General features: G+C 40.9%; 2 protein-coding genes across 2 annotated transcripts; both read left to right on the top strand.

Annotated features, from left to right (window-relative positions):
* Positions 1–397: 397 nt before the first annotated feature.
* Positions 398–8,996, top strand: sars1 (seryl-tRNA synthetase 1). The gene is made up of 11 exons (XM_037102941.1): positions 398–533; positions 1,590–1,660; positions 1,828–1,908; positions 2,023–2,181; positions 3,717–3,860; positions 4,028–4,183; positions 5,077–5,298; positions 5,484–5,613; positions 6,203–6,360; positions 6,500–6,629; positions 7,978–8,996. Exons 1-11 carry the CDS (start codon positions 398–400, stop codon positions 8,124–8,126), a joined length of 1,536 nt encoding a protein of 511 aa, XP_036958836.1. The 3' UTR covers positions 8,127–8,996.
* An 892-nt stretch (positions 8,997–9,888) lies between these two features.
* Positions 9,889–12,297, top strand: LOC119022234 (PTB domain-containing engulfment adapter protein 1-like). Its single transcript, XM_037102872.1, has 7 exons — positions 9,889–10,021; positions 10,117–10,192; positions 10,434–10,505; positions 10,793–10,891; positions 10,996–11,133; positions 11,585–11,689; positions 11,933–12,297. The coding sequence occupies exons 2-7, from the start codon at positions 10,145–10,147 to the stop codon at positions 11,993–11,995; spliced, it is 525 nt and encodes a 174-aa protein (XP_036958767.1). The 5' UTR covers positions 9,889–10,021; positions 10,117–10,144; the 3' UTR covers positions 11,996–12,297.
* The last annotated feature ends 654 nt before the right edge of the window (positions 12,298–12,951 follow it).

The raw sequence follows: 12,951 nt of genomic DNA, 5'->3' as shown, positions 1-12,951 counted from the left end.
GAGTTATTATGTGTACCTAATCATCTAATAAAACATTTTGAAACAAGTTTTCTTTGGCTCATCAATCAAGTCTTAGGCTATTATGTTGCGTTCATGACATTTAGGTATCAATCTGTTGAGGATTGCAGATGCTGTGGGTTGCCAGGCCGGAGTAAAACCTCCGATCTCTTTCTATCTCAAGTATCAACCTCATCTAAAGAAAACGAATTACTTTGCGTCTAAAAGTGTGCTGGTGACGTTTTGCTTAAAATCACGAACTTTTCATATGAACTATGAACAAGTAGCAGTTAAAATTGCAGTTACGCTGCAGTGACTTGAAAAACAAGATCTGGCAACCCGGTTAGAGAGTCAACGTTGTGAGCTCATTCAGGCTCTCTCTGACAGCCAGCGTGGAAAGATGGTGCTCGACTTGGACCTGTTTCGGACCGACAAAGGCGGCGATCCAGAAATCGTCCGTGAGACCCAAAGGAAGAGGTTTAAAGATGTCACACTTGTCGACAAACTGGTCGCCGCAGACACAGAGTGGAGAAAATGTAAGCGAATCTTCATTCAGTTCTTTCTGTCAAGGCAGCTAGCGTAAGCGCGGTGGCTAACAATGCTAACGTTAGCGTAGCGTCAGTGTATGTTCCACTGGAGAGAAGCTCACACCCAATCCCATTAAACAATCCGGCTATTTAATACTAAGTATGCGAATACAACCAACTCTTACATTCCATCTGGTACTTGAAAAAACGTTACGCATTTATATGTCCAAATCTTCCATTCGGGAATTTGAAATGCTAAAATAGTAATCAAGAATTAATTTTATTTGTATAAATTCGCTTTCTACACAAGTAATGTGGCGAACCTCCGCTACACTGCGGTGGTCTGAAATGTAACTATTAAAGTAGTACTGTGTCACTTTGGTGTGTTATATTCATGCCGTATTTACCAGTGAACATTATTTGAACAAAGTGTAAAAGAATAACTCGTGTAGTATGCCAATTTATGTCAGTATGATGGGCAACAATTTCTAGCCAGATTTGAGTGGAGTCTGGTATGATGTTCTAACAGGAAGCCAACAGCACGCTTAGGGGCTAACGCTAGGGCCGCTAACACCATTCAGTGATGTCAAATTAAACATATGTTTGCCCTGCACGTAGTTTACGGTCGTTACTTAACATTAGTTTTCTACAGTTAGATGCGTAACAATGTGTAACCACACATTCTCAAAAGGGTACGAACATATGTCAGACAAAATGTTGGCTAATGCTGGGTTAGCTTAGCGATGCCGGTTAATAACGTGCAATCTGATGCAATCTTAGCTAGCGCCGTGTCAAGCCAACCTCGCCCTGCAGTGCAGCTGCAGACACTGTGAATCTGATGCAACTTGATTACGTGCACGATTTTGTTGACATAGTTTAAGGAGTTAAAGTAGTTTGTCTACATTTTTATCATCGTTCTTTACTTTAAGAGGGGCAGTTGCTACTGACAGTTACACCTGTCAGCAGGTTGCCACCGCAGCTCGATCTCTCACTCACTCACACACACACACACACACACTCGCCAGCACAGCCCCACGCACTGACTGTGATGTGTCCCCTTGACAGGCCGCTTTACTGCAGACAACCTCAACAAAGCCAAGAACCTCTGCAGCAAGAGCATCGGGGAGAAAATGAAGGTACAGAATCATTGTGAGACCGAATGAATAAACAGATCCCCATCTCATGTAATGTAGAGTGGGAGAGAGGAAATAACACTGCCAGTATGTGTCCACTAACCATTTCTGAGAGGGAGTTTTAAACTGTTCGTTCCCTTGCTTAACACCCGTCTATGTTGTGCGTGTAGAAGAAGGAACCAGTCGGGGAGGACGAGTCTGTACCCGAAGAAGCACAGAACCTGGAGTCCCTAACAGCTGAAACACTATCGGTACGATTGTCTGCGCTTCATGCACTTACACCTACCTGTACGGACGCAGAATTCAAATTTGCCGAATTTCTTTCTTTGCCTTTTTCCCTCCTCGCTTGCGTGTTTCTGCGCCAGGCCTTGACAGTTACCCAGATCAAGAAGGTGCGTTTGTTGGTGGACGAGGCCGTGGAGAAAAGTGACAGCGAGAGGATAAAGCTGGAGGCCGAGCGCTTCGAGTACCTGAGGGAGATTGGCAACCTTCTGCACCCGTCTGTACCCATCAGCAATGATGAGGTGAGTGGTTTGGCGCATGTGTGTCCGGTTAAAGACGAATCTGTCTCTGAATAGGTGATGGTGTAAGAAACACAAAATAAGATACAGGGAGTACTGGTGGTATTAAAGAGGCTTAAATAGATGAATCATTAATGCTGCCTTACAAGCTATAAATATGATGCTTACTTAAGTACTTTTTAATAACAGATGCATGCATGTTTTAAAGAAAAAGGAGAGAATGCTTGTGTGCGTCTTTATAAAAATGAGGTGTGTAAACATCAGTCACATTGACTCTGCTGTGAACAAGGAAGCAGAAGTTGCTTTTATGACCCGTTTGTACTGTTTTATGTTTATTATGTGTATTCGCGGTTAGGCTGTTGATTAGCTGCCAATAATTTTCATTAAAGGTTAATCTATAAATAATTATTTATTCATAACTAAAATGTGAGACTTGCACTTTTGTGCACAGTTTGACATCATGCTTGTTAGCTTACCTCCTAAGAGTTAGAAGAATAGATCAATACTACCATATTATCTGTACTCTAAATATTAAAACCTCAAGCCTAGCATGACGAGTGTAAACGAGGTAAGTTTACTTTTAAGGGTACCAAAAAAATTACATTGGCACTGTAGAGTACATATTGACATTAAATCAGTCTGAACCTTGCCAAATTCTGGTTCCTTCAAGCACTTTAGAGTAATGTTAAAGAGAGAAAGAAAGAGTCACAGCAGGGATCCTGCGCCAATTCTGTGCCTCCACCTCTGTGTTAATGTCTCAGAGGCGGTGAGGGGTGAAACTGTTCGATGCAATCAGAGGTGCAGCATTGGCGAGCCAAACCGGTGCGAACGGATAAGCCAGCATGTTGATCGGACAGTCTGATAACTGCACAGGTCCCTCACTCAACTAAATAAAGAAAGGGTCCGACAAAGCAAAGTTACATGACCAAACAAAAGTACGGTAGTAAGTGTCTTTGGCAACTTATTTGAGGGAAATAATACCACAGCTGTACGCAGAGAAGCGTCTGTTCTACCGATACTTCTGCCCAAAAAACTGCATCTGTCCCGAGCAAAAAATGTAAAAAGTGCTTGTGTTGAAATCACCATGACGGTCAGCCCTCCTGACCGAGACTTAGTGAACTTTCCCTCAGAAAACAGCCTCCGTCCCTGCGAGTGACAGAGTCAGACAGAATCCTGTTCACTGATGGCGAATATGTACTTATGTCATTTAGAGTGAAAAACGTAGCTTTGAAACTTTGCAGGATGTTTGGTGGGTCAAGATCTCTTTCACAACACATTCTAACAGCATTCATATGAGTATAAATATTCAGCGGGTACATGTTCAGAATGACAGGGGGGACATCGGGGAAATGCCTTGAAAAACAAAAAACCCCACAGATATCATCATCATCATGAGGTATACTCTCAAGCCTCTTTACGAGCCACAGTGCAAACTTTTCTGTGTGAAAAGGGCTACTGAGTCAGGGTAACATGTTTAACCAGAGGAAACACCTTCAACCAATCAGAAGTTAATGTTTCCTTTGTTTTCCTCCTGACAGGATGCAGACAACAAAGTGGAGCGCACCTGGGGCGACTGCACCACCCAGAAGAAGTACTCCCATGTTGACCTGGTTGTCATGATCGATGGGTTTGATGGAGAGAGGGGGGCCATCGTAGCCGGGAGCAGAGGTTACTTTCTGAAGGTGGGTTCAAGTATAATCTCTGACACATGCCTGACACGAATTAATCACTGTCGACCAACATTCCTTCTCAAGCCTTTTTTTTTTTTTTTTTTTTTTTGACCGCCTCCTTACCTGCAAAACAAAGAGACCAGCTGCTGAGTTGTTTTCCTCTCCTGTGTTGTGTTCAGGGGCCACTGGTGTTCCTGGAACAGGCCCTGATCAATTACGCTTTAAGGATTCTCCACAGCAAGAATTACACCATGCTCTACACACCCTTCTTCATGAGGAAAGAGGTCATGCAGGAAGTCGCCCAGCTCAGCCAGTTTGATGAAGAGCTGTACAAGGTACAGAAGCTTTTGCTGGATTCCTTCACTTTTTTTCTCTTAATTTATATTTAACTTCACGAAGTGTGTTCTGGAGTTAAACCTGGACAGTGAACAGGAATGTTCAGAAAAATGAGGGAAATCTATTCTTATTGAGTGTATAAATTCAACACCAACTATATTAAAACATTCTTTTGAAATGATATTATGGGATCCACATTTGACCATGCGGTGCCATCTTGAGGCACAATCAAAAAGCTGCACTTTGTAGATTTTACAGTGGTGCGTTCAGATCTAAAATGATGTCACTTCACTTACAGCCACTATAGATGGCACTGTACTTCAACATGTTTCTACCTACTCAAGAAGTGATATGTTTAAGGGCCAGAGTGCTTGCCATAAAATTCTTCAAATAGTCTTAAATTTGAACAATGGCTTAATTGCCACAAACATTTTTCATTTATCCATATTTAGATTTCTTTTTATCAAAATTAGTATTTTGTGTGAAGGTCTTTAAACCTTACACTGAACCTGATTTGTCCAAAAATCTGTCCTGAATGTGGTTGAAAATGTCACCTAGTCACAGAGCTCGACCAGTTTCTGCATCTGCATGAAAAAACAGTGGCTTAATTATCATCCGTCAGCTCTTTTGCTTCTTTTCTGTATGTGGTTAGCATGTTCTTACTTTTCACATCACTATAGATACAGACAGGGTTGTAGTGACTGAATATATATTTCACTGGCCAATGTTTCAATGAATGAATGAAAATGCATGGATCATGACTCATGAAAATGATTCGCAGCAAACTGCAGAATATTTCAGAATCAATTTTCTGGCCCTTGAGAACTTCAGTCACATTGACAGACGGATCTCTGCCCTCTTTTCTTCAACCCCTGTTTGCGTTTTATATCAGGTCATCGGTAAGAGCAGTGAGAAGTCAGACGACAGCACCATCGATGAGAAGTACCTCATTGCTACCTCGGAGCAGCCCATTGCAGCCTTCCTGAGAGACGAGTGGCTCAAACCCGAGGACCTGCCCGTCCGCTACGCTGGCTTCTCCACCTGCTTCAGACAGGAAGTGGGCTCCCATGGCCGAGACACCCGTGGGATCTTCAGGGTGCACCAGTTTGAGAAGGTCAGTCAAGGCATTATAGTGTAGTTATATATTACTTTTCCCTCACATTTAATCAAATTATTAGATTTGTTAAATTATTATTAACTCTTTGCCAGGCACTCAGTGAATTAGTTAAATTGAGAATAATGATTAATATCTATTAGTAAGTGGACTAAATGTTGGATTTGTTTTGGCACTCCTCGTAGATCGAGCAGTTTGTGTACGCCTCCCCACATGACGGCAAGTCTTGGGAGATGTTTGATGAGATGATTGGAACAGCAGAAGAGTTCTACCAATCACTAGGAATTCCTTATCGCATCGTCAACATCGTCTCTGGTAGGTCTGACACACTTACTACACAGCGTAGTTCACTTCTGAAGTTGTTGAAAAGTATAAAAAACTGAAAGATCTGATTGTATTTTTTTTGTTTTATTCAAGAGTTTTGAATCAAATAGTCTTACAGGCTTTAATACCCATTTACTGCAGTTATGTATTTACTAAACTGAACTACATTACAGAAAAAGCTACATTTTTAAAAATAATATATGAATGAATTCCTTTTTTCAGTCCAAACTACCATAAAGTCCCCAGTTTTTCAATTGTGACTTTTCTGCTTTTCTGTATGGGATAGCAAACTGAATCTCTTATTCAGGTTTTGGAGTGTTTGTTGGACAAACAACTTTGGCTTTTGGAAAGTCTGATTCACAGTTTTCTTACATTTAGGAGACTAAATGATAAGTCAAACTGTGGCTTGATAAAATCAATAGTTAATTGCAGCCTGATATTCTCATAGTAACACAGCTCTCGTCTTTGGTATTTTAATATTATATACCCAGCATTTACAAAAATCATGTTCTGTTGAGGCTGGGAAGTTCTCACATGAAGATCACACTATGCTAACTCTACTCTCCGTATGCCCTTGTAGGTGCCCTGAATCACGCTGCCAGTAAGAAGCTGGATTTGGAGGCCTGGTTCCCAGGCTCTAGTGCTTTCAGAGAGCTGGTCTCCTGCTCAAACTGCACCGACTACCAGGCCAGGCGCCTCCGCATCCGCTATGGACAAACCAAAAAGATGATGGACAAGGTGAGTAATCTGTCATACACAGCTGTGCATCTCCACAAAGACCTGGATTCAGTTTGGCAGCTAACATGGCAGATGTTTTATCCTCTCCCTCTCTGTAGCTGCATGGGTAACACACTTCCTCTCTCTGTCTGCTACGCAGGCAGAGTTCGTGCACATGTTGAACGCAACCATGTGCGCCACCACACGTGTGATGTGCGCCATCCTGGAGAACTACCAAACTGAAGAAGGCATCATTATTCCAGAAAAGCTCAGGGACTTCATGCCTCCTGGTAAGCTGTGCTGAATGTTTTCACATCTGGTGTGTGTTGTGTTCTTTCAAAAAGAAAACGCATACCTGCTAATGAAGTGATTTGGTCAGTGAAAAAAAAAAAGTAAATAATCTAGAATAAGCTGTTGGAATGTTAGTAGAAAGTGGTGACTTGCTCCTAATGCACAGTGGGAATAGTTCTAATCACTACTGACTAATACGTGGTATTACTCAGAGCTTGATGGCTGATGTTAGCTTATTTAAGATATAGTGATATCTGTCTTTATCTGTCAATACGAAACAAAAAATTGCAGCACATTAATAGTTTGTGGTCATTTAGAGACCCTATCATCCTTATGTAGTTGGTCCATCAGCGTAGAGCCCTGTGCAGAACTGTTTTCTTAATCCCACTTACATGAGACTACATTGGCTCCTGTGGAATCCTAATCCAAATGTGGTCCACTAAAAAAGACACTAGCATGATTTTAAACTGTTAAATGTTCAAAATGCTTATTTTGATCACCATTTAAAAAGAAAAATAATCTTAGGGATCAATATCAAGATTGTGTTTAAAAAGGAAAATTATCATAGACAATATATTGTTGTTGGATTTTTAAACATCAGTATCGTCTTCAAAAATCTGATATCCAATGCTGACCTCAATATGGTGCATTAAGCGTTACTGAATCTGTTTTACTCCTAAGGCTTACATTTGCACTCAAAACGTAAGCACTTTACTCTCGTCTTAATATGTGAAAGTGTTTCAAACTAAAGCTAAATATAGATGCACACCATACTAGGGGTTGACTGATGAGGCTTTTTCAAGGTCGGTACCAGTTATTATCAAGACTAAAAAACGTTATGTGGCACCAATATTAATTTGTATTAAAAAAATTAAAATCTTAGAACAACCACTGATGGAACTTTGTTCTAAAAGTATTGTTCTTGTGTGACAGTATGGTCCATCAGAGCTAATGTAGAACATTTTGAATTAGCACATTGAATTAATTTATCGGCAATCTGACTGAAATGTCACTGATGCCTACACACATATAAGATACTTGTTTGATGACAGAATAAACTCAGGGGACACACAATTTAGCCAAAACTTTCTGAAAGACTGCATGAAATTCTAGTCTACGAGTGAAACAAAGTCACAAAGGAATGTAGAGTTTCAATCAGTTGTAACACGCGTAACCTCAGGAGATATTTGGGAAGTTGTGAAACACTGTTGCAATGTTGTTCACACTTGTTGAATTGATTTCAGACACGTGTATGCGGTGGTTAGGACTAACACATTTCCAAGATTTTTTAAATGTTTCTTAAATTCATATGAAAGACTGTTGTTTTTTTCTTTACTCACCCTGCAGGTTTGACTGAGATCATCAAGTTCGTCAAGCCCGCTCCTATTGATCAGGAGATGGCTAAGAAAGCAAAGAAACAGGCAGGAGGGAAGAAGAAGAAGCAAGAAGGAGACCTGCCCAACGCCATGGAGACCATGTCTGTCAACGACTCGTAGACCCCATCAACAGGACCACAGTGTCGCTTCACCAGCCACACAGATATAAACTGATGGAACAGAGCCTCACGTTAAATGATCACAGATCATTTTTGCTGTTTCTCCCGAAATAAAATTGTCGAAAAAAAAATCAGGAAACAAATCTCAGATGGTTTAACTTAATGCTATCCGTACCTTAGAACAAAGCTGGCTATGTCCCATCAGTGTCTGAATGGATGGTGTCATTCATCTCAGCTGTTTCTCCAGTCGTTCACTTTAAAGGGAACTTTCTCTGTTTTTTCTCACCAATCTACAGTCCACTTCAGAGTCCACTGACCACCTGTCTGTCTCTGTCACTTTCTCACATCTGCAGCAACACTGAGCCTGAAACAAACGGATAAGATATTCCCAATCAGCAGCAACATTTCTGTTTAGTTCCTGTGACTCGTGTGTAGTGCAGATAAACCACTCCTCATATACAAATACACGCTTTGGAGATCTGTCGTTATCTTAGAATTGCGGGATTTTTGTATAACTGATCAGCGACTGTCTGAAATCTTCATTCACCGACCAAAATCTGCATCTCTTCTGTAAAATGTGGTTGGTTGCTTCATGTGTGAAATGGTTTTCAAGTTGGTCTAACTGCTCTAATTCAGGATCTGCGTGATCTTTGGAAAGTTGATCAGGTGTTTGTCTGTTTTAGGCTTCCCCTCATGTCATCTCTGGCCACAATCATCATCATCTTCAACTATAATGCTGTTCACAAGCTTATGATTGAGACATTGACATCGTCTTTCTGCGCTTGCTAATATAAATATATATATATGATTGAGGAATGATGGAGTGGCACTTACTGTAAACCAATATTAAATAAAGTTGGTATGGAAGTTCTGTTTTGTGTTTTTTTTTCAGTGAATCTACAGTATGTGTTTATTCACATTACATTTCTTGAAAACTCACAAGAATGAATGCTTACATGACAAAAACCATGTTTATATTTCAGTTCACATCATTCTAAATAATTGACATATTCCTTTATAAGACTGCCTCATCTTGGTCAAACAATGCTTATAAAACCAAATGCTGTCCCCAGTTACAGAGTGGGAACTCACAAGAAAACATGCATACAATCCTGAATGTTTCCATACCTATCCAGGAAGAAATTCCTTAAAATAGCCGTATCAAGCCCAAAAGGAAAAGCTTAAATAAACAAACACCTCAGTTTGTGTCAGTGGGGTCCGAATCTGCCCACAGAAATATATGGGCCCCTGAAAAGGTCCAGTGACTAGGCCCTTAGATTACATCAAGACATACAGGACATCTTGGCTATTATTGACATCATCCTCTTTCTCACATGTTATGGAGTATCATTATTTGATGCTGGCTAACATTCACCTCTTCAGCTCACCTTTTTTTTTTTTTTTTTTACACTGATGCAACAATAAAATAATTGCACACTTTTTGTATTAATTAGTATTATTATAAGTATCTGAGGTGAGTATTTTAGTTCAAAATAAAGCTTGATTATAATTGCTTACATTTAAGAAGAGCACAATTATGGCTGGCGTTGACGGCCCCCTGGAGGTTGAGCCACAGAAAGCTCCCAATATGAAATTTCAACGTCAGAAGTGTGTTTCTTCTAACAAGAAATAACAGCTCAACAAACTGCTTTCAAAAGTCTAAAAATCGACTTTAAACCATCTCGAACAGGCTGTTCCTTTAGGCCACAATTTCCACATCCTTGTGATGAAAATGCCTTCAATGGTCATGAGGTGTGTCCAGGGAACATGGATATCTGATAAAGGGCAATAAGGAGGACATGACAGTTACTCATTAACTCCGGCAGACTTTACACCTGCCCATTTGTACTGCAATAAGACGGCAATTGCACTCTGGTTAACGCGTATTTACAAAAGGTAAGATGAATTTACAGTATTTCTTTAATGATTTAGGAGACTGAAACATTTCTGATCAGCACGTGTCTAAGTCTTATGTTTATGTCTGCCTGCAGGTTGTAGTTTGGTACCGGACGTGTTAAAATGAGCGACACATCAGAAGATGATAATGAGATCTCCTTCACAGTCAAGGTGAATCCTCATTTTTTTTTTTTTTTCTGAAAGGGGAAAGCAAAGACAGGACAGCTTTGGTTTTCAATGTCATGACTTATATGTTAATAACATTTCTGAAACATGCTGAATGTATCCTTAGATTTATGTGTTATGAATCTGTCATATCAGTGCTGTCTTTCCTGTGGGCCAATCGCTGATATTCAGCCTTGTTTGAAACACCATTTTCCGTGTTGCTTCATGTGTATTTCTTTCTCTGTAGTTCCTTGGCAGAGTTCAGGTGGTCCGCCATGATGGTCTAGAGATCCTGGATGAAGCAGTTGAGAGTCTAAAGGTTGGTTATTACCACTTGCATCCTGTTTTAATTGCTGTTTGTTTCCATTACAGGGAGACTTTGCTTGGATATCATTTTATGAGGTTGTTGATGCAGCTCTTCCAACATGGCAAACAAAGCCACAGTGTGTTGCATGTTTGACTTGGATGCCTAGAAGGCTTGTATTGTACTGGGAAACCATGTTTGTATCCACTATATGAGGTCTATCAGAGCTTATTAACTATATGTGTTGGCTTGGAAGATGTAGTAACAGACGTGACGCCCGGTCGATCTCCTCTCACCTGCAGACACCAGATAAATACTCGTCAGAAAAGGCAGCGAAGAAGAGCAAAGTCCATCTCTTCCTGACGCTGAGTGGGGTGGACATTTTGGAAAACAAAACCAAGGTGTGTGTGGGGAAAAAAAAGTGTAGCAGTCATCATCCCGCACGTCTCGCTTTCTTTGGTCACGAACCATCACCTCTACTCTTCTCACTGTCTCTCTTCCTCAGTTTCTGTTGTACTCGTGTCCTCTGTCCACCATCTCCTTCTGTGCCGTCTTGCCATCCTCGCCCAAAGTCTTTGGCTTTGTGGCGCGACACCCCGCCGCAGACATGTACCACTGTTACCTGTTCCAGAGCAGGAAGCTTGTGAGTATAGCAGCAATCCCTGCAGGACAAATACGGTGGTTCAGTGTATCTATTTTGAACAGATCACTGAAATTTAAGGATAAGTTCACCCAAAAAGTGAAAATTCAGTCATCGTCTAATCAGCCTCATACCAAAGGAAACGTTGGATGAGGTTTTGTAGCCCATAAAACATTTTTTTTAAATCCCCATCTACTTCAGCTGTTTAGGAGAATGCTGCAACTGTGCTTTGCTGTGTAGCTCCAGAAATGTTTTGAGGACTACAAAACTTCACCCAACTTCCCATAGGCATTTGGGTGAATAAGTGATAACTGAGTTTTAATTTTTGAGTGAACCGTTCCTCTAACTTCCAACAATAATGCAGTTTACAAACCAGAGAGGAATATTGTGCTCTAGTTAAATGAGATGTTCAGGTTATAAGTGTAATGGGGTGAATTTCATTGCCGCTTTTCAGTCTCACGTGCTCGTCTCGGTTATCGGGGACGCCTTCCGAGCTTCGAAAAAGGAGCAGAGCGTGAGGGGAGGACGAGACCTGATAGTGGAGGCACTCAGGCATAAGGTCAGCAGTTCCACTTTTACTATCAGGGCTGAGGTCTGTTGTGGTTACCTTCAAATGTTTCATTTTATTCTGTATTCTGTATATTTGAAATGATTGCCAAATAGGTTATCAGTGTACCATCATGGCTGAATTAACCAGGAACTGATACCAGCTCCCAAGGAAACAAAATGTGTTTTAACGTCCATTGGTGCATTTTCATCACAATCTGCCTCGTCTTTCTCGTTTTTGCCTTTTTCTCTTTAGAATAAAATTCTGCAGAGAGAGAACGATGAGCTGAAGAGGAGGCTTGCAGGACAGATGAACTGATCGGTGATTTATCTATTGTTGGAATTGCACACATATACAGAAAACAAGCCCCTGATGTTGCATTTATCACCCCTTTTCTGAATTATAATGTGCTATTTAATGTTGAATCCCCACATCTCCACCAGCAGGAGGCAGCACTGAGCTACACTTCTGTCAAACAAGACCACAGTTAATCCTGCAGCAGTGGAGGCAGTTTCAGAACCCTGGTTTAATACTTTTAGTTACAGTTTTGAAGGTTTGTTATACCCAAATAATACTTTGTGATTCATTATGTATACTTATAAAGGTTGATTCCACCCAAATGCCACTTTGACTCATTATTTTTTAAAGGCTGATTCCACCCAAACTTAGGACCTATGTTCCCACATTTCTGGGACATTTTCAAAATGAGGTCTTGTGTTCCTACATTTCCCTTCAATTCCAGGGTTAGGGTTAGAGTAAGGGTACACTACAGAGGGCCCGAAACATGCTCCTGGAGGAGCCATTTTGAGGCTGATACTTAGTCAAGTCTTGGCAGGCCTGCCTCTACCCGTACTGCTCACCCCAACCCTAGGGTTAGGGTTAGGGGTTAGAGTAACCTGCCTAGTAGTTTGCTCTAGTAGGGGTTGAAAATTATGCACCTCGGGTTCATGTGAACTTTGCATTTTTTCATCTGCCTTTTGCAGATAGATCGGGTCAGACTCCTGGAGAGCTCGGGCGATTGCCATTTTCAAGGCATCACGTGCAAAACAAACAAACACACAAAAAACCCATCATTATTAATGACACATCTACATAAATATACAAAATGATAAGCATTTACATTTCATGTGAGCTCATTCAGAACTCCCATTCCCCACACTGGCTTACTTTCATTTTTAAAACTTCCGTCTGTCTAATTTTCCTTCAGGTGCCGGTCGGTATCAATTTGTAGCGTGCCGGCTCTGGTGCTGAATGTAATTTGTGCTAAGTTACTG

Source organism: Acanthopagrus latus, chromosome 7 (genome assembly GCF_904848185.1).
Source record: "Acanthopagrus latus isolate v.2019 chromosome 7, fAcaLat1.1, whole genome shotgun sequence".
In the NCBI taxonomy this organism is placed as follows: Eukaryota; Metazoa; Chordata; class Actinopteri; order Spariformes; family Sparidae; genus Acanthopagrus; species Acanthopagrus latus.
This window is presented reverse-complemented; position numbering and strand designations above follow the sequence as displayed.